Genomic DNA, 21,452 nt, shown 5'->3' with positions numbered 1-21,452 from the left:
TGGTCTAGCCAGTGCTTGGATAAAAGACTGTCTGGCTGCTACACTTGATCTTGGCCAATGGAGGAGTGGTTTGGAGTTGGCTGAAATGGCAAAATTCACATGTCATGGTTAACATTTACTAAAGATTGGAAACCTGTTATAGACTTCTTGTGTGGAAAAGAAAATGAAGTACAGTGGTACCTTGGGTTAAGTACTTAATTCGTTCCGGAGGTCCGTTCTTAACCTGAAACTGTTCTTAACCTGAAGCACCACTTTAGCTAATGGGGCCTCCTGCTGCGCCGCCGGAGCACGATTTCTGTTCTCATCCTGAAGCAAAGTTCTTAACCCGAGGTACTATTTCTGGGTTAGCCGAGGCTGTAACCTGAAGCATATGTAACCTGAAGCGTATATAACCCGAGGTACCACTGTAATGACATTTGGGTTTGAAGCCTGAAGATAATGTTGGTTTATAGAAAGTAGTCTTGCGGGGTGTTATGTTGGAGTGGATGAGTTGAATAATGTTTATATATAGCTGACAGGCAAAGAGTCTAAAGTTCTTTAGTTTCTTAACTTTATTTTTTCCTTTTAATCCTTTTTCTATCTCTCTATCTCTACCTCTTTCTCTTTAAAACAAAAAAAATTCCTTCCAGTAGCACCTTAAAGACCAACTAAGTTAGTTCTTGGTATGAGCTTTCGTGTGCATGCACACTGTGTGTATCTGAAGAAGTGTGCATGCACACGAAAGCTCATACCAAGAACTAACTTAGTTGGTCTTTAAGGTGCTACTGGAAGGAATTTTTTTTGTTTTGACTATGGCAGACCAACACGGCTACCCATCTGTAATCTTTCTCTTTATTTTATTTTCTTCTTCTTCTCTCTTCCTCTGGATCTGTGTTGGTTGTTTTTTTCCAGATTAACGCTTTAGTTTGGATAAAAAAGATACTGGATAATATTCTCTGTAGCTCTCTTTTAGAATTCTAATAAAATTTATTTTTTAAAAAAGATAAAAGTGCCTGGGAACTCACCTTTGGTTCCAAAAAGAAAGAGGCAGGATATAAATGAAATAAGTTAATTGAAAGTTATTTCCCTTCTTTACACAAAAGCATCAAACATTGTTGGAAATAAATTTTAATCCTGAATCCAAATTAAAGTCTAGTGGGTTTTGGAGGTTTCTGCATGAGTTTGTTCCTTGTTTTCTAAGTGATGGTGACAAAAAGGACTGTATTTAGGGAAATAGAGGAAGCCACATTTTTTTCTTGCCAAAACAAACGTACGCAGACATGTGTAATCTACGCATTTCAGTGCATGTGAAAATATTTGGTGCTGCAAAGTAACTTCCTCGGGTGAAAAGAGAGAGGAAATCAAAACTACTTTAGTCATTGAACTTAGGGAATTTGTTTATGAATATCATTTCCTGGCAGACACATTCAGCCCAGGACTAAGTGTTGCAGAGAGTGGGGGAGGGATGTGAACATTTGAAGCTGCCTGACGCTAGGCAGTAAATGTCTGCTCTGATGGATGGTGGCTCTCCAGCATGAATATGGCAAAAGTACAAGCGCACATTGCAAGAAATATTTTGAGAGCAAAGCACCATACCTGAGGGTTGTACAGGGAAATGTACAGAAAAGAGTAGAACAAATTGAGGAAGGCAAACCTCCTACCACTTACATAATGATATATATGATGCAGAACTAAGTTATATAGTGTACTTGCCATGTACTAAGTTGCATGTGTGAAATGGAACAAGACTACATTCTGCGTATTGAGTTAAGCTGTGATGGCCATACGAAAAAGAACTTTGTGACCTTGATTAGATAAGTTAGACTTCTCAGTCTTTTAACTAGAGGTGCCACACAGAAGTATGCAGACTCTGTCATGCAATGTTGTTGTTGTTTAGTCATTTAGTCGTGTCCGACTCTTTGTGACCCCATGGACCAGAGCACGCCAGGCACTCCTGTCTTCCACTGCCTCCCGCAGTTTGGTCAAACTCATGCTGGTAGCTTCGAGAACACTGTCCAACCATCTCATCCTCCATCGTCCCCTTCTCCTTGTGCCCTCCATTTTCCCCAATATCAGGGTCTTTTCCAGGGAGTCTTCTCTTCTCATGAGGTGGCCAAAGTATTGGAGCCTCAACTTCAGGATCTGTCCTTCCAGTGAGCACTCAGGGCTGATTTCCTTAAGAATGGATAGATTTGATCTTGCAGTCCATGGGACTCTCCAGAGTCTCCTCCAGCACCATAATTCAAAAGCACTGTCATGCAATAGAGCATAGCATTTCTATATCCCTTTTGCAAATTACTCCACATACTTCATCTCGATGATCCTTGCACCAGCTGTGCAAGGTAAGCTAGAATTATCTCCAGACTCATGACCTCCAGACCTAAGGACTACATTCAAGTAGCCACACACACAAAACCCCTTTTGGTTTAACATGTTGCGTTTAAAGGCTTCCCATGTTCACTCAAGCTCCAGAATGCTGGGAAACTGCAGCTGTTAAGGGCAGACATCACCTTATCTGTCATGTAGAGAAATTGCTTTCTTGGAACGGAAGGGCTATTGGGATCGCAGCCCAGGTACCTAGGAAAACAGTCAGAAATCTGCACTGCAGCAAATACCTCCCCAAAGTTTCAAGAAATAGATTCCCAATTCACAAGGAGGTGAATGGTCTTGAGAAACTAGTACATATATATGACAAATATAGCTAATAGCTAGGTATGCTTCTAAGGTGATTTAACTGTGCGCCTAAAAAACTAATGTGATGTGACAAATGTGTGCAGGCATGGCCATCATTGCAAGAATGGCAGTGCACACCTCCAGTGTGTACATTTGGTGGCAAATAGCTCTCTGTTGACCCAAATAGGCACCACTGGCACATTCCCAGCACTGCCCACCAGGCTACATAGACAACGTGCAACATCCAAAACCTTTTCACCAGGCAGGCAACTCACCATGTGGTCTGCACACCCTTTGCACACCCAGCTAACTATGTCCATAATGATTTAATCACCCATAACTAGGGTCCCTCAAGAAATCTCCCCAAGTCTTTATCATGGTCATTCTGCAAAGGGTAGGAGACAGCCAGCACTTGAAGTGTGAATTGTGATTGGTAAAAAGAGTCTCTGCTATTCTATTTGCTGTAATACGTACCTTTTTTCCAAAACAGGCAACATTTTTGAGAGATTTACAAGACCCCATTTTGTGGCCCATAACGCCATTTTGAAACATACACACATATTGAAAGTGTTGAAGATAATTATGGTTCTCCAAAAGCAATAGTTCAAATGCTTAGTACAGTTTTCCTCCCCTCACATCTTTGGCAGATTTCCCCAAGCGAATCGCAAAATGATTTACAGAAGAAAAAACGGCGGGCCCCTCCCCCACCGACTCCTCCAATACAGAACAGGACAGAAGAAATGGAAGACAAGAGGAAAAGCACCGTTGGTAAGAACAATTTGTTATGATTGCGCTTGATGCATGTGCTTTCTGCTTGTCTGCAAGTTGTGTGATATATTGGTACTAATAGTAACATATTCCCACATGGACAAGAAACAATGTAATCTGGAAAATTATTAACATGACAGTATGAAAGTCTGGAAATAAGAAATAATCTATATTTTATGAATTGGTTGAAGAGCTCTGCTGGAGTAGATAGACAGACAGATAGAGTGTGTAACATATAATAGTGTGTATTAAATAATTGGTTATATTTCAGTTTTCATTGTAATGTTGAATATTAAACAGCACTCTTCTGGTGCTTTAACATTCCTTTCTTAGGTACTCAGACAACATTCCTCCACCTTTATCTAGCTACAGAGATTACTTGTGAAAAGTGGTGTATATTGAATATATACAAGTACAATAAAACCCAACTTAATGGTTGTTTTATGAGTATATATTGGATATTATGGGCAAAATTGTCTTATGTCTAGAAATAATAAGTTGTAAATCAGTAAAGGGCAAAAAAAAAAAAAAAAGGCATACTCTTCCAAATTTCGAATTAATTTGGTTCAGCTGAAAATTCTTCACAATCAGTTGGTATTATACTTAGTCACATCCTTAGCAAGCTGCCATTTGATGGATTGCTATGAGAGAAATCATACACAGCAGCAATAATCAACCAGTACATTAAATTAATCAAGTTACAGCTTCTGTGATGCATTTAAGATTCCATCTGATGGCCTCATGTTCCCTAAAGCAACCAGTACATGCATAAATGAACACTCTTAATTGCTTACATTATAAATGCCTCCCATTTTGGAAGAAACCGTTTGGCTTTATGTCTATATTTATTTTCACTAAATTACCTCATATTTAGTGTTCCAATTTTTAAGTAGCAATAGAAATCCATTAGCTTGGGTATCACTGATGTGCTTGTTTATATATCTAGAAAGAATATTGTTATGAAGGACTATTTTAAGAACATTGTACATCTCTTTAATCTCTCTGGATGTTATAACCTTACTGTTCTCACAAGAGGTACCATCTTGAATAATATATTGAGGGGGCCCGGGTAAGCCCTGGCCTGCACAACCAATCACACGATGCAGCACACACACACCATTTGAATGGCAGTGCCCATCAACTTTGGGGGTCTCCGGCCCCCTCAGATATTTTATTTGGGGGGCAAACGGATCTTGGCCCCTAGGAGTTGACTCCTATGGGTTCCAACCCTCCCCATTCAACCTCTGTATATTTACTGGTGACAATGAAAGTTTTGAATTATGCCCTGATAATTGCACGCCACTGCACAGAACATGTTGGATGAAAGAGAATCAGTCATGTGGTTTAGTGACCAAAGTGTCAGGCTTAGCCTGAGGAGATCTTGATTCCAGTACCCCCTCTCAGCCATGGAGCTCACTGGTGTTGTTGGGCCTGTTGGTCTCAGCTAATTTGCAAGAAAAAGTATGTGGGGGATTTGCCACCCCACCATCCTTGGAGGAAGGTAGACGTCTAACAAAGAACATGTCTACAGCAGTACAAGTGATGACTTGTTGACTTATGCCCCACTTAGTGTGTGTTGGCAGAAATGTTTTACGTAAGTTTAAACCACTACAGCAGGGATGGGGAACTTGTGACATTCCAGAAGTTTCTGGACTCAAGTTCTTATCAGCCTTAGTCAACGTGGTCAGGGTTATGAGAGTTGTAGTTCTGCAATGTCTGGAGAGAAATAAATCCCAGTGCCTCCATTATAACTTCTAAGAATGTATGCAGACTTTAACAGCATTTATATGAATGGGTGATATCCAGTTAAATAGTAGAGTAGACCCATTAAAACAAATCAACTTTACATCAGGCATTTTTGAATGGATCTACTCTGAGTAGGAGAGGTGGATGAAAGAGAATAAAACATGATACAAGGGAAGAATGATGGGTCATCTGACCTTATCAGACAATGCAAGACCACAAATAGGGCTTGAAGTAAGGAAAAATATATTGCAAGGCAGTACCTTGTGGTTTTGTGAGCACATGCTTTGAAGTTTTTGATTATCATTAAAAAAATACTCCAAAGCATGCCTACACCATACCATACTTGCAAATTACACCATCCAGCAGGCTTTTTCACAATTATGAAAAACGGTGTTTGATTGATTTTCCTAGATGCCCACTACTTAAAACAGTCAATGTTTATTAGTCGACACCTATACACTTTGGCATAGCCAGCTTCCCAGACTCTAATCAGTGGATGGCAGCTTGGAAAAAGTGGTTTTCACACGCAGTCGGAGCAAAACTAAGCAATAGATATTTGACTTGATGATCAAAGTAACTAGTAAATTCCAATTGATTCCCCTGTAGGTAATGGACGGCATGTGCCACGAAAGCCTCCTAGAGGCAACCCACGTGGCCCACCCCAGTTAGTGATCCCCCCACCCCCACCATACCCTCCTCCTGACAGAGATACTATGGATCCAACCGTATTGTACAGTGAAGCCGATGTTACAGACCCACCCAAGCTGGTGCCTAAACGTATGTTTGAATAATTGCATATTTCATTTTCTTTACTTCCGTGGCGGGGGGGGGGGGGGGGGCTTTTTCCAGACTTTCCTCTGTTCTCTTTCCAGTCATACATGTGTTTTCCTCTCCACTCTTGTCTCCTTTTTTTAAAAAAATGCACAATGCATTATATTAATTTGACTAATATATTTGTTTCAAGAATGTCAACTCTTTACTGATAACAATCATGATCTTACTTCATGCGTTTGGATACTAAAATGAGATTCATTATTTGTTTTTTGTTTCTTTTTTTTATAAAGTTTTTATTTATTTATTTAGGGTTTTCTTCTTGTTTCCTCTCGTTTCAACATAGCGTTGTTGTCGTTTTCCTCGCTTTCAATGAACGTTGTAGCCCATTTTTCACAAAAATACTTTTTTTGAGATAATATTAAATAGCCCACATTTATTCTCGTATCTGTCTAGTACTTACAGTCTACAGCTCTGCCTTTTTCAAAAGCACCTGACTTATAGGTATAAAACTGTGTTGGGGGGGGGAGGGGAGACAGCATTTTTAAATGCTAAAAAAGTAATAATGAAGAACAAAATCCACAGTTTTTCAGTTAATTTTGTCTGTTTTTTAATAGAAGTTTTGTAAGTATATTTGCATCTGCAGTCAGGGATGGAGCAAGATTGGAGGGGAAAAGATAATGAAAGCTAACCATTGTCTGGGTTCAAGCAGCCTGCCTCTTTATTACAGACAATTTGGGACTGCATGGACAGCCCCCCCCCCCAATATTACTGACTACCCATCTGCTGACATGGCAGGCAAGAAGGAAGGCTGACTTGAGACAGCACTGGTGGGGGCCACATATCTGTCACAGTAACAAAACTGGGACGTGAGCCCTTCCATCCAAGGCCACTTAAGATGGGTGGGAAGTTTGAAGAGCTTACCTCTGATTCTCCCCCAGCCTAACACCCAAGTTCCAGAGTCAGTGGCCTAATGGACCCAACCAGATATGGAGAGCAAGTTCAAGGAAAAGCTAGTGTTTGCTAAGGTTAGGGATGGGGGGCAAATTTGATTCAGTTTGCATTTACAGTGGTGCCTCACAAGACGAAATTAATCCGTTCTGCGAGTCTCTTCGTCTTGCGGTTTTTTCGTCTTGCAAAGCACGGCTATTAGTGGCATAGCGGCTATTAGCGGCTTTGCGGCTATTAGCAGCTTAGTGGCTTTAAGAAAAAGGAAACAAACTCGCAAGAACTCGCAAGACGTTTCGTCTTGTGAAGCAAGCCCATAGGGAAATTCGTCTTGCGGAACGACTCAAAAAACGGAAAACCCTTTCGTCTAGCGAGTTTTTCGTCTTGCGAGGCATTCGTCTTGCGGGGCACCACTGTAAAGCCAAATTTATCATAGCCTCACTTTCCAGAAAAAATATAAGATTCAAAACACAGCCATCCAAAATGTGCGTGTATGTGAATTTTGTGATGCAGTTTTTTGCTTTACAATATTTTATTTTCAAAACATAAACACAGTAAAACAGTATATCACTACATGTATGGCATAGTGTCAATATTACATTCGGACACACCCCACCCTGAAATTGGTGTGAAGGAACCAACCTCCCATTGCAAAACAGCAATGCTCAGTTCAGACAAAATAAAAAGAAAAGTGACTTGGTATTCCTAGCTGCCAGTCATGGTCCCAGGTTAGATTTCTTTCTAAGCCCTCTGGCAAATATCTCTTTGTCCATGTAAAGAAATCATTTAGGGATAATTGAGGGAAACAACCCTATGTGGGAAGGCTGTTGCCCAGGACAGGTTCTTAGGTTATTGTCTCGTGAAGAGAAATAATTCCCATTCCAGTTCAGTCTCTTAGCCCAGACCTCTGTCCCACTGCCAAGTGGCCTGAGGGTTGTCTTCCTGCATTGTGATGTAGCAAATCCATGAATCAATAGGAGTATAGCATCTAGATCAAGGGAAGTAATAGTGCCACTGTATTCTGCTCTGGTCAGACCTCACCTGGAGTACTGTGTCCAGTTCTGGGCACCACAGTTCAAGAAGGACACTGACAAACTGGAACGTGTCCAGAGGAGGGCAACCAAAATGGTCAAAGGCCTGGAAACGATGCCTTATGAGGAACGGCTAAGGGAGCTGGGCATGTTTAGCCTGGAGAAGAGGAGGTTAAGGGGTGATATGATAGCCATGTTCAAATACATAAAAGGATGTCACATAGAGGAGGGAGAAAGGTTGTTTTCTGCTGCTCCAGAGAAGCGGACACGGAGCAATGGATCCAAACTACAAGAAAGAAGATTCCACCTAAACATTAGGAAGAACTTCCTGACAGTAAGAGCTGTTCGACAGTGGAATTTGCTGCCAAGGAGTGTGGTGGAGTCTCCTTCTTTGAAGGTCTTTAAGCAGAGGCTTGACAACCATATGTCAGGAGTGCTCTGATGGTGTTTCCTGCTTGGCAGGGGGTTGGACTCGATGGCCCTTGTGGTCTATTCCAACTCTATGATTCTATGAAACTAGCCGCTTCCTGTCAGCTGCCACCCAATCCCCTTTCTGCACTTTTACATTTAATACATCGTGAAAATGCAAAATATAAACGTGGTCATTGCGTGGACAGGCGGAGTCCCCCAAACCCTGGAATATTCCCCCATGTGGAATAACGATTCAAGACAACGTGCTATGGGATTAAAATTGGCCACAACGTTATTATATTTCGGATGTGGGTAGATCTTGGCTCAGGCATTGGGTGTTTATCCCTCCCAGTCCTCCGCCAGGGATCTGGGGAAAATCAGGGTTATCCAGTGGGGGGTGGGGTGGGCTGGCTCTGGAGAACATATGTTCAAGCAGAGAGCGCCCACCCCCCCGTTACGCCGCTGTCGCAGGGGAGAGCACTGACGACCTCTAGGCGTATGGTCAAAGCCTCCCCTCAAAAACCCCTTTAATGGGGAACCCTGGTATCGCCGCCGCAAAGAGGAAGGGGGCATGGGTCACCACTGCACGCCCCCCCATTCAGGGAAGATAGACTAAAGGATTCCGCCCAAGGCCTGATACCGCCAAAGTTGTGACGTTTTGCTACGGGAAAGGCAAACCTGCCGATGCAGGAGAATTCCTTTCTGGCCCTTCAACAGAGACCTTGACGCAGCAGCGCCCACGTACCTGTGGAGAAAAGGTTAATCTGTAAAAGAAGGCTTAACTGAGGGTGGGTAGGGTGGGAGAAGCTCTGGAGCCAACTGAAGATTCCCAGGTAAGATCCTTCCCCTATCGTGTGGGCAGGGTCCCTCCCCCTACCTGGCCTGGTCACCTTGGCAACGCTTCCCCAGGGGGGATTGGGCAACTGGCTGAGGTAGGCGGAGACCTCCAGGTATCCCACCTGGGGAAGGCGAAGCCAAGCCTGTATAGGGTCCAGGGGCTGCGCGCAACCACGCAAAGGGCGCCCCCCGTTTAATGTGGGGAGCGGTCATTAACAGAGTTCCATTGTGTGATTCATAAAATACTGAATTCAGTTGTTGCTTTTTAAGTACTTTGCAAATGCATCTATTCAAGCCTTCCCCAGCCTGATGCCTTCCGTATATTTTGGGATGCAGCTCCCATAATCCCTGACTGTTGGCAATCTTGGCTGATGCTGATAGAAGCTGTAGCCCCAAACATCTGCAGGGAAAAGGCTGCCCTGTGAGCTTTCACCTGAACTCTTAAAGGTGTTCCTAAGTGAGAATTAGGTCTATGTCAAAGGGCTATTTGAGGGAGAAAGGACTTTGATTTGGGGGGTGGGAGGTGTTTTCCATAAAGTGTGTCTTACAGAATTGATCCACAGATGTTAATAAAGTGTCAGAATAGAAGACTCATTATGCTAGAATTGTTTCTGTGAAGTTTCCCCACCAAATATTGTCCCAAGTAGACCTCTGATTCAGAAGCACCAGCAGCGTTTCTGTATGTGTGTGTGTATAATAAAAACTGTCGCTTTCCAAAGCTGTGTTAAATAGATAAATTGGCAGTTGTTAAATATCTAACTTAAGACCTTGTCACTGGAATTCTTTCAGTATCTAGAACTTGCCTCTTGAGGGCTTTTTTTAAAAACGTTGCTTGCTGGGGAGATATCTTAGGACTGCCATATCTCAGTCCTGCAGATAGGAATGGCCTGATATACATATTATGCAAACTATTTGCTGATTATTCAAATCATATGGTAGGTTGCAAAATAGCTGTGCAGCCTATAGCGTTGCAGTGTGCTTGCTTGCCGTTTTGTGCTTTGACCTATTTATTCTCCTTAAATGATCTATCCTTTTGGACCACTAAGCATACATATATATGTATTGTGTGCATTTCTAACATTACTGATCCATGGATGCCTTTGTCTTTATTTTATTAATCTGCTTTTCTCTATTATGTTATTTTGAGATTGGTTGAACTTTCATTCTGTGTCAGCCTTAAAAGAATGATTTGTTCACATGCATGGTTTGCAGAAATTTTAATGAGTTAACATCCTCATCAGAACATATTTACTGGAGAGTAAGTTTCCATTGTGTTTGTGCGAATTACTTACCTGGTTGCAATACTATAATCTATTCATCGGCAAGTCCAATTGAGATCAGTGAAACTTACTGCAAGACAAGTGCGCATAGGAGTGTCGTCAGAATATTGCATTGAATTCTGTGTGGTGCTTGTATGCGTAGATAACAATATATTATGCCATCATGAAATGTTTTGAAATATAAGCCTGTTCATATAGTACAGTGGTGCCTCGCAAGACGAAATTAATTCGTTCTGCGAGTTTTTTCGTCTTACGATTTTTTCGTCTTGCGAAGCACGGTGTCGGAAAAGTTTTGGAAAAGCTTCAAAAATCACCAAAGTCTTCAAAAACCTCAAAAAAGGCTACCACACCGCGTTCTATGAGTTGCTCCTCGAAGTCAAGTCGCAACTGTATTAACGGTGTTAAGAAAAAGGAAACAAACTTGCAAGACGTTTCTGTCTTGCGAAGCAAGCCCATAGGGAAAATCGTCTTGCGAAGCAACTCAAAAAACCAAAAACCCTTTCGTCTTGGGAGTTTTCCGTCTTGTGAGGCATTCGTCTTGCGAGGTACCACTGTACTTGGCCATTGGGGTGAGATCGGGAGTGGACCTTAGGCTTGCATACTCTCTGATTTGCTCTGGTTCACCAGATGGACTCGTACTAAACATGTCACTCTAATGCAGGGATGGGGAACTTCTAGGCTGCTGGTGTAATGTGGCCTGACAGTCCTCCACATCCAGCCCTCTTCCTCAGCCACGCCCTTGCCCCAGCCACACTCTCTGTGGGCCCACCACACACCAGATAGAAATGTGCTGTCCCTGGTCTCCCGATGATGGATGTTGATCGTCTGAAGAGTGGGCCTGATTTTTGTCCCCACCCCATTAACCATCCCGAGCCCAGCATCATAATGGGGATGAAAACGCCCTCCCCTGAAAGCTGATCCGCTGATAAACCAGGGCACTGAATAAGGAAGAATTGTGAGCAATTGCATGTATGATTGTATGCATGTCTGGCCCTGACCGTTTTGGGGAATGCAACCTTCAATAGCTTTCCACTGGAGTAATCTGTCCCAAGCCCCAAAGATTCCCAACCATCTAATGCAGGCATGGCCAAACTTAGTCCTCCAAGCTGTTTTGAGACTACAACTCCCATCACCCCTAGCTAACAGGACCCCAGTGGTCAGGGATGATGGGAATTGTAGTCCCAAAACAGCTGGAGGGCCAAGTTTAGCCATGCCTGATCTAATGCATTGTTTTATTACATGGCAGGGTGCTTTTTGTATATGGGGAGCAATAAAAAATGCTATCGCCATTCATGAACTAAGTGCTTAATAGAAAACATCCTTCACTTCCCTTTGGCTGAATGCAATGCATTGTACGAAATTGCATTGAAATGCCCCCTCCCAAATTTCATAGAATCATAGAGTTGCAAGTCCAGATTTGCTGCTTGATTTGAGAGGGGGATTCAGTCTCTGGGTAGGGCGGCGGGGAGACATACAGTTAGTAACAACAGCGATGTTTTCTAACTTTTAAAAGTGTATTTTGATACTGCCGCAGGCAATGACGACAGCGGAGCGCTCCTGCTGGGAGCCAAGTCACCATTTCATTTCCTCTACAACAGCTCTGGATGTAGTGTTCTGGAGCACTGTGGGAGGAGCTCCCAATTTCTGCCACACTGCCCCAGAACGACACTATGTCCAGTATCAATGCCTGAGGAATTTAATTTCTATGAATTCTGGCATCGATGGCCTGCACTTTTCAGAAAACTCTGCAGGTTAGAATTTATTTTATTTCTTTATTAAATTTCTGTCCTGCCCTTCATCCAAGGATGATAGGGCGGTTTACAATATATAGGGAAAGCAAATTCTGAAAAGCTTCCTTGCCTGCTGCCCTAGAAGCTGTTGGGCCAAGGAGACTGTTTCATTTACTTGTCTACCACAATTTCATCTTTAAAAATCTAAGCCATTTACAAAAGAAGCATTACAGAAGATGTGCTTACCCTTCACATTTTTCACTTATCCAAATTTTGTGATGCACCTCAATGATTCTACCAAGATGTGTATTTGAGGATAAAATACGTGTACAATGAAATAATACACATTTAGTTATATTTTTTGTGATTAACTATTATTCAAATACAAAGTTTGTGCAAAATTTTAAAACATTGGCAAATAAATGCAGAAGCTGGATGGAACAGACATAAATATGAATGCACACATAGAGACCAGACCTAGACCGATCTATGCGTTCCTAGTGTCGAGGTCATTCTGAGGGAAAACGAAATAGTGGCTGGACTGATGAGAAAGGATCTCTCTGCTGTTGATGGCAGCCAATTTTTTTAAATTAGTAAAAAGTCATCCTCACTGATGCTAATGCTGATCTCTCCCAAACTTGGGAATGAATTTCATTACCCACCCCAGTTGCTGAAATAACTTCCTATTGCAGGGACCTGGGGTTAATATTTCTATCTCCCATTCAAGTTGCACATTCTTTTTTAAGGGCGGTGATTTCAGCCCTACATAGGGTTCCGTGATCTTAGTTTCAAGTAGGGTGGCTACTGAGAATACCGAAGTGGGCCATCTGTACGTTAGAACCGTTGCCATTTTATTTACAAAAACTGCATTAATTTTGCTCCTGCTGGCAGCAGTCATAAAGAAATGTGTTGGACGTTTAATCCTATACACGTCTACTAAGAACTAAGCCCCACTGAGCTTAATGGGACTCACTTCAGGTAAGATTGCAGCCTAAAATATTTTGCTCAGTCATTAATTATCTTATTTGTTTTCCCTCCCCAACAGTTTATTGTTGTGCATCATTCCCTTCACGTTCCAAGCCCGTCTGACACAGCTTGCCTCTTCCTATGATCTTCATACCTCTGAAACCTCGTTGCCTTTCTGCCTTCATTCTTTTTATGTTCCCTTTCCCCACACTGAGGAAAAAATGGTGTGTGAATGGCATCTTTCTGACTTTTTCTCCTCCTTCATTGGCATCTTTCTGACTTTTCCTCCTTCTTCGTTGAACAAATCGAAGTATCTCACCTTTGTGAGATACATTTTCTTCAATAGTGAAAAGAAATTCTGCGACTTGCTCAGTATGTTATGTTGATTCAAAATAATCCAGTATTTGTATTGCTTCTTTGAGTCTAGTATTTTGTTTTATTTAGATTTGGGATGAGGACCATTTAGCCCTGCAGATCTCGTTAGACAACAACTCCCATCATCCCTGACCACTCTGTCTGAAGCTGATGGGAGATGGAGTCCAATGCCATCTGGAGAGCCAGACCTCACCCACAATAGAGCTGTTCAACTTTTTCATATATGCAACATTTTGTTGAAAACACATTATTGTCGGTGTAACTCCTCATTTTCCACCCATTTTAGTTATAGAGCAGAGGAGACTTTTTGGCTTCACAGGCCAGATCTTTAGCAGGGCTGGGCTTGCGGGCTGAATTTGACTGGTGGGTGGAGCCACCCATCTGTCCATCACCTGTCACCACCATCATGTGATTTGATACATTGAAGTGCCAGTTGGCGGCACCCACAAAGCCCCTGTCAATCAAGCTCCACTCCTACAAGCCCTCACCTGACGCCATGTCAGTGGGCCAAATGGAGAGGCCTAGCGTGCCAAATTTGTCTCACAGGCCAAAGGTTCCTCAGCCCTGGTTCGTAGGACAACAGTTTTTTAAATATGCAGAACATTTTCTTTACTTCTATGGTCCTTTAACATCTGCCTAAACAGGTGTACTTGGTGTTAAAATACAAGGTGCTTTTTGTTGCTTTCCCTGTACGCAGCGTGTGGTGCAATTTTATACATGTCTATGAAAAGTAATGATACTTACTCCCAGGTAAGAGTGCAAAGGATTGCAATGCCATACACGCTTCTAGTGAATAGGCCATTGAGAATGAACATTTTATTCTGACTAGACAAGTATGCACTCTTAAGGGTCTATCAGACTTAATAGGAATACATAAAAGGTAAAGGTAAAGGTACCCCTGCCCGTACGGGCCAGTCTTGACAGACTCTAGGGTTGTGCGCTCATCTCACTCTAGAGGCCGGGAGCCAGCGCTGTCCGGAGACACTTCCGGGTCACGTGGCCAGCGTGACAAAGCTGCTCTGGCGAGCCAGTGCAGCACACACGGAAACGCCGTTTACCTTCCCGCTAGTAAGCGGTCCCTATTTATCTACTTGCACCCGAGGGTGCTTTCGAACTGCTAGGTTGGCAGGCGCTGGGACTGAACGGCGGGAGCTCACCCCGCCGCGGGGATTCAAACCGCCAACCATGCGATCGGCAAGTCCTAGGCGCTGAGGTTTTACCCACAGCGCCACCCGCGTCCCTATAGGAATACATAAGGCACATTTAAAAACATTCATATTTTCTCTACTTTTCATACTATTGCTGTCTTTAACTACTTTGTTGTGATTCTATAAGTACACTATATACTGTTTAGTATGTATCAAATTATTTTAAACCACTGTTTGTGTCATGGTAAATCTGATTCCACAATTTTGTTTTTATACTCGCTTCAAGAGTATTGCATTCTTATGTGGGGGGTTTTGGGTTGTTTTTTTTTAAATCAGCTCCTAGTTAACAGAATTGCAGGTGTTTTGGAAACAGTGAAAATTGATCATGAATGTTGATCAGCATGTATTTTTTACTCAAGCTAATGGTTAAGCGTGTGTTTTATGAGATGAAATGATGTTCACAGCCAGAGCTGTATTATGCACAGAAAAGGCTGTAGGTGTTGGAACTTTTTTTTTATCATGTAATACATTGTGCTGGATTGAATAATTAGTCCTTTTTGCAGAACCACTTGCACCTTGGAATCATTTCTCTGTGTGCAAATACACGCAAGCATTCACATGGGTGAGAAATGCCTAAACAAGTTAAAACAAGTTTATAGCGCACACATTTGGCTTGGAAATGTGGCCCACTGTACTATTTAGTTATCGTACGTTTATGACAGGATAACAAATCTTGAAATCAATGCTATCTGTACGCTATTATACATTACCTCCCCAGAATTTTTCCAATAGCTTTAACCTTTTAAGTTTATTGGTAAGAATAATTGTTCTTCTAAGGAAGTCTAAACATTTTCTGAGATATATGGTTAAACTGAACTCTGGTATTGAAACGCAACTTCGGGTTCGTCCACACTTTTGCTTGCCCTGTGCTTAGACAGCACAGGCCCGAGTGGTTTTCCACTTGTCCCCTGCTAATGCTAATAATAATAATTTATTTGTACCCTGCCCATCTGTCTGGGTTCCAACATATATAAAAACATAATAAAACATTACACATTAAAAACCTTCCCAATACAGGACTGCCTTCAGATGTCTTCTAAAGGTGATATAGTTCCTCATCTCCTTCTAGGCATGGGTCCGGGCTGTTTTGCCTTTCTCCTGCCAGTTTCCTTTGGAAAATCCACTCTTTCGCACTAAATTGGAACAAATGGCAATCCATGGAAAATCTGGTTGCTGTTTGTTCCAGTTCAGTGCTGAAGCACAGGTTTTCCTGGGGGAAGGCATCAGGGCAAACGGAAGTGTGGATGATCCCTCAGTTCACTTTCTTGGGGCTATGCTTCCCAGGACCAGACTGAGGGATGATTCCCATGTCACCTAGTTGAGATAACATACATATTGAGTCCCCTATGCATGTTCACACAGATGTGGCTTTAAATGGGGCTTACTCCTAGGTGTGTGGGCTCTTGTCTTTAGGAGGTCAAAGATTCTGTCATTCACTGGTGGCAGGGTTATGAAAAACACCTGTCTGTTGGTCAGAGTCAGTGGTGGTCTATATATAACCCAAAGTCAATTCATATTTAAAGAAGAAAGTGAACCAGTGGTGGGGAACTGGATACAACTTGTGACCTCACCTGCAAGCCATATGGACAGGTGGGTAGGTCAGTCCACCTGCCAGTCACCTATTGCCATTATGATACCAACTTCAAAGGGACTTGCTGTCAGCACCAAGCTGCACTACTTGCCAAGGAACAATCTGGAGCACACTTCAAACTCCTGAATAAACCTTTGCAATAGCACCTTTACCTACTGCACACCGGCATCAGGTGTGGGGCAGGTGGGCATAGTTTGGTGAAAACAGACTTGTGGGCCAAATCAGAATCCCTGCCAGGCCTCATTACACCCGCAGGGCAGATATTCCCCATCACTGCACTAAACCAAACCGTCCTCAGAGCAGCATTACCTAGCTCATTCAAAGATGCACTGGTGGTGATTTGCTTAATGAGAAAAGTGCAGCTACAGAAGGATGAAATTCAAGTACCCCTTTTGCGACTGAGAAAAGGCTAAGTTCAACCTCCACAGAGTTTCTAGAAGTTACACCTCTGGGTGGGGAATGAATGCAACTTACTTTTAGTGTACATGTATAAAGGTAAAGGGACCCCTGACCATTAGGTTCAGTCGTGACCGACTCTGGGGTTGCGGTGCTCATCTCGCTTTATTGGCCAAGGGAACCGGCGTACAGCTTCCGGGTCATGTGGCCAGAATGACTAAGCCGCTTCTGGCAAACCAGAGCAGCTCATGGAAACGCCGTTTACCTTTCCGCCGGAGCGGTACCTATTTATCTACTTGCACTTTGGCGTGCTTTCGAACTGCTAGGTTGGCAGGAGCAGGGACCGAGCAACGGGAGCTCACCCCGTCTCAGGGATTTGAACCGCCGACCTTCTGATCGGCAAGCCCTAGGCTCTGTGGTTTAACCCACAGCGCCACCCGTGTCCCAGTGTACATGTATAGTCACTTGCTATTCTGTCCCAGCCAGGGGTTCTAGCGCAAACGGGGTCTTGTGCTAGGCAAAGAGTCTGCATCATATTCTATTAGCATCTGGAAAGTTCAGGAAGCAAAGTCTGGTTAAGGAAAGGTCAGGTTCCCCCAGGCAAGGTCAGGCAAAGCAGATAGTAACCAAGATAACAGAAGTTGAAAAAAGCAGAGGTCAGAGCCCAGAAGGCAAAGAAGCAAGATAAGTAACACCCAGGATAGCTCCAGGTAGCACCTGGATGGAAAGACAGATTTGAATGTTGCTGCAACAACAAACAAACTGAGGGCTTAGACACACTTTCCTTCCACTTGTTCTTTCCAAGCATGGTCCATGGCTTATAACTTTGTGTCCAAGCGCCCTTCTTTTTGCCCTGCGAAAACCTGCTCTTGAAAGCTCAATTGGACCAAACATTCATCTGCGGAAAACCCGAATTGACATTTGCTCTGATTCAGCTGCAAATGATGATGATGATGATGAAAAAATTTTGTATACTGCCCTCCATCCAAAGATCAGAGGGCAGTTCACAACATAAACATGGAAAATGAGAACACAAAATACATAATCATCATCATCATCATAAACAAACCAGTAACCTCCCTCCCACAAACACATTATTATTATTCATTGAATTTGATTATTATTATTACTATTTTAAGAAATTAAAGAGTGGGTTTTCATGGGGAAAGCTCAGTGCAGAAAACAACAACAGCCATACCCCCACACTCAGAGCATTAACGTGCAGACACCTGCCTGTAAAGAGCTGGGTAAAACCTCCAGGTATAGGACGGTATATAAATTCAATCAATCAATAAGTGTGGCTAAGCCCTGAGCCTTGAAAAGGACTGCAGATTCCTTTGAGCAAATAGCATTATCCCTCATGAGCTGGAGTCTACCCTGTTTTAAGAGCTGCATAAATCTCATTTTCATAAATAGATTTCATAAACACAAATAAATTTCATCAATACAAAGAGAAGTAAAAAGAAGCAGGCCGCAGAATGCCTTCCAATGTTGTTGCCCTGGGCTAGTCACCTTTCCCACAGTTGCAGCAAGGCCAGGGAAAGGCTGCGTGGCACGTAAGTGGAAGAAAGGAAAAAGGGGGGAGGCGGGCCACATGCTCTGAGCCACCTGTGAATGACAAGGAGCAGCCAGGCAAGGCTGGAAGGGAAATAATTTGAGGGTGTTGGGGGCATTCAACAATTGAAGCAATTGAAGAGTGAGAATTTGAGCCAGCTCACCACCACCTATTGCCACACAAGGAAGAGGTTTGAGGGGCAGGTGCCTCAATGTGGCGCGTTTTAGCTGCTCTGCTGTGCTCCGGACGCTGCACTCAGTGATTTCTTTTCCTTCCAATCTTGCCCTTCCTTGCTGCCTCACCCGTGACGCCACGCGCACCACTCGCTCTCACTCTCCCACCCATGCAAACTCTCGCTCTCCCCCAACCCCAACCAGACCCACACTCAGCCCACACATTTTTGATGATGACTTCAAATATGGGATTAAATCAATATGCGATTCTGTATTTTAAGGTTTAGGTAGCAACCCTAGAAGTAGACCATGAATTACCATAATCTGCCTGGGAGGGGGAAAGAGAGAAACTGGGAGCCTGGTTTCATCAGCACTTGGACCTACTCCTGCACTGCCTTGCCAAAATATTATGCTTTCATTTTTGTTTGGCTTCATAGCTGTTTTTCTACTGCTCTTATCCTTCAGGATGCCAGGGTTTTGCAAGCAGACGGGAACCTAGAACAAAGTTCCAAATAGCTTGTACAGAGATGGCACAGGGTCATCCATTTTGAACCACCATGGCTGCTCTAATGTGTGTTTTAAACTACCTGGTTCTACGAGTTAACAGGCCCCCTCTTGAAAACCTGCTAGGCTAAGGCTTAACACAGACATCACTGCAAAGTGGACAAAATTATCTAATCTGTTTTCAGTGAGCAACACAAAAATGAATCAAACTGTGCTGATATATTATGTTGCTTGACTATAAGTATAATAAACATGAGATATTATAATCTATTCATTCTTCTAAATATTAAGTGCCATAAAGAGCCACATATAGGAATCTTACACAGCCACATACAGACATAGGCGCCGACTCCATGGGGCTTGAGGGGGCCCGAGCCCCCTCAAAAATTCGTTTGGGGGGCTCCGCCCCCCCAATAATCTCCGGCGCCCCTCCAGCAGAGCGCCATCGCCGCCCCTCCCCCAGCCCAAAATGCACAGGGAGGGGCGGGCTGCATGCCTCCTGCCCTCCCTCCCGAGCAAAAGCTCCACCCAATTTCCTTTGGAGCTGATTAATAGGCGCAGCACGCTCTCCCCTATTCGCTCACGAGGAGGCGGCGCCACTTTATTTGCATATTCATGAGCTTATTTATTATTCATGAGCTTTCCCGGGCCCCCCCAATATTTTTTATAAGTCCGCATCCCTGCATACAGAAAAGGTCATGATATTCATCATTAGAGTTCTCTATTTTGAGAATGTTGCCTGTGTCTGGAGTCTTTATGGCTCATTCAGCATTTGCTTCTCATCAGTCGCATCAGGCCATTCTTCAGGAACCAGTACCCCTTGGACGGGAAGGGCAGTAAACAGGAAGGAAGAAAATGACACAACAACGTTATAGAATTGAAAATGGCCCACAGATGTAGGTAGGCTTTGGCTTCCAGTGGTTCTCAACCTGTGGGTCCCCAGATGTTGTTGGACTACAACTCCCATCATCCCTGAGCTCTGGCCTTGCTAGCTAGGGGTGATGGGAGTTGTAGTTCAACAACATCTGGGGACCCACAGGTTGAGAAAGGCTGGCTTAGACAGTGGGTTTGTATCCTAAATCAGCCTCCTGACTGAAGGCGATGTTTGAACAGAGTCATGCCTGGGTTAAGGATCACTTCAAGATGCAGGTCAGCTAAGCTGCCCCTCCACCAGGCCTCCATTGAAAAGTCTGGGCCCATCTGCTCCTCTTTTCGGCTTCAGGACAGTATCTTCCACCCAGACGCCTTTAGTGGGGTATGCTGACATATTGCATCAGCTCACGTGTGGGCAGAGGTGAGGCACCAACTCTTGCCCACGTCCCAGGAATAGATTAAAGAGACAACCCATTGCCTTATACATCAGAAGTTGTGTCAATTGCTATGATGAAGGCAAAAACCCCAAACAGGCCCAATTTGTTTGCAAGCAAATTCCTTCCCAGCCCTGAATATGGCAACCATTTATATCCACTGCAAGGTGTTCCAGACATAGTGCCCGCTGACCTGCTTGTAGGGAGGATGGGTGCATTGGCGTAGCATGGGGGGGCTTCCACCATGGTTTGGCTGGAATGCTGCCACAGCAGTCCCCATATAAAACCACCATCCTATTTGCATGCTGCCTTTCCACGGTTAAAAAACCATGCTTATGGCAGTTTACAACATGGAAAGATTAACTTTAATTACAAATATAACAAAAGTAGTCAAAAACAATAAAGCACATAAAAAGCACACAACCAAATTGCACAAGTTCCACATAAATCATAACATCTAAAAATAAAGATAACAAAAAAACAATAACAGCAACAAACCCCGCTAAACAAGAGTATCTTCAGCCTCAATTTTTGTAGCTGGAGTCAGTCCAGGCCCCGCCCTCCCAGGCCAGGTGGAAAAAGGCCTGCAAGGCAGGGAGCAGGTCTTCTAGGATTCTTCCTACAATAGCCTTTACATGAGCTGCTTGGCCTGAGGGCACTTAAGCCCTCCTGGCCAGAAGTAAATAGACTAGATTAAATCATCCCTACTCAGGCTCCCTAGGCAGATGAGAAGGAATGGTCCCCTCACTTAAGCTGGAACTGGGCACACACCCCATTAGCTAAGGTTTCTATCTTAATTTCCAGTCAGTGACACAATTGCTAATTTGTTGGATTTTTGTTGTTGTTGCTCTCAGCAGCAGCAACAACAATTTATTATTTATTATTTATACCCCGCCCATCTGTTTGGGTTTCCCCAAACTCTGGGCGGCTCCCAACAGAGCATTAAAAACACAATAAAAGATCAAACATTAAGGACTTCCCTATACAGGGCTGCCTTCAGGTGTCTTCTAAAAGTCAGATTGTTTATTTCCTTGACATCTGATGGGAGGGTATTCCACAGGGCGGGCGCCACTACCAAGAAGGCCCTCTGCCTGGTTCCCTGTAATCTCGCTTCTTGCAGTGAGGGAGCCGCCAGAAGGCCCTTGGATTGGGACCTCCGTGTCCAGACTGAATGATGGGGGGTGGAGACGCTCCTTCAGACGC

At 43.5% G+C, this 21,452-nt stretch overlaps 1 protein-coding gene across 2 annotated transcripts in view; it reads left to right on the top strand.

The window, feature by feature from the left end:
- Positions 1–14,544, top strand: part of COBL (cordon-bleu WH2 repeat protein) — a 73,216-nt gene extending 58,672 nt beyond the window's left edge. The window contains exons 9-10 of one of the 2 annotated variants that reach the window (XM_028701807.2): positions 3,300–3,420; positions 13,220–14,544. In XM_028701807.2, coding sequence (XP_028557640.2) covers positions 3,300–3,420; positions 13,220–13,263 — 165 coding nt within the window. In that variant the 3' untranslated portion in view covers positions 13,264–14,544. The remainder of the gene's footprint in view (positions 1–3,299; positions 3,421–13,219) is intronic. The other variant, XM_077917628.1, reaches the window with a different exon arrangement.
- Positions 14,545–21,452: the final 6,908 nt, after the last annotated feature.

The sequence above is a fragment of the Podarcis muralis genome, chromosome 13 (genome assembly GCF_964188315.1).
Source record: "Podarcis muralis chromosome 13, rPodMur119.hap1.1, whole genome shotgun sequence".
Classification (NCBI taxonomy): domain Eukaryota; kingdom Metazoa; phylum Chordata; class Lepidosauria; order Squamata; family Lacertidae; genus Podarcis; species Podarcis muralis.
Note: the sequence above shows the minus strand (reverse complement) of the source record. Positions and strands in the feature narration are given on the sequence as shown.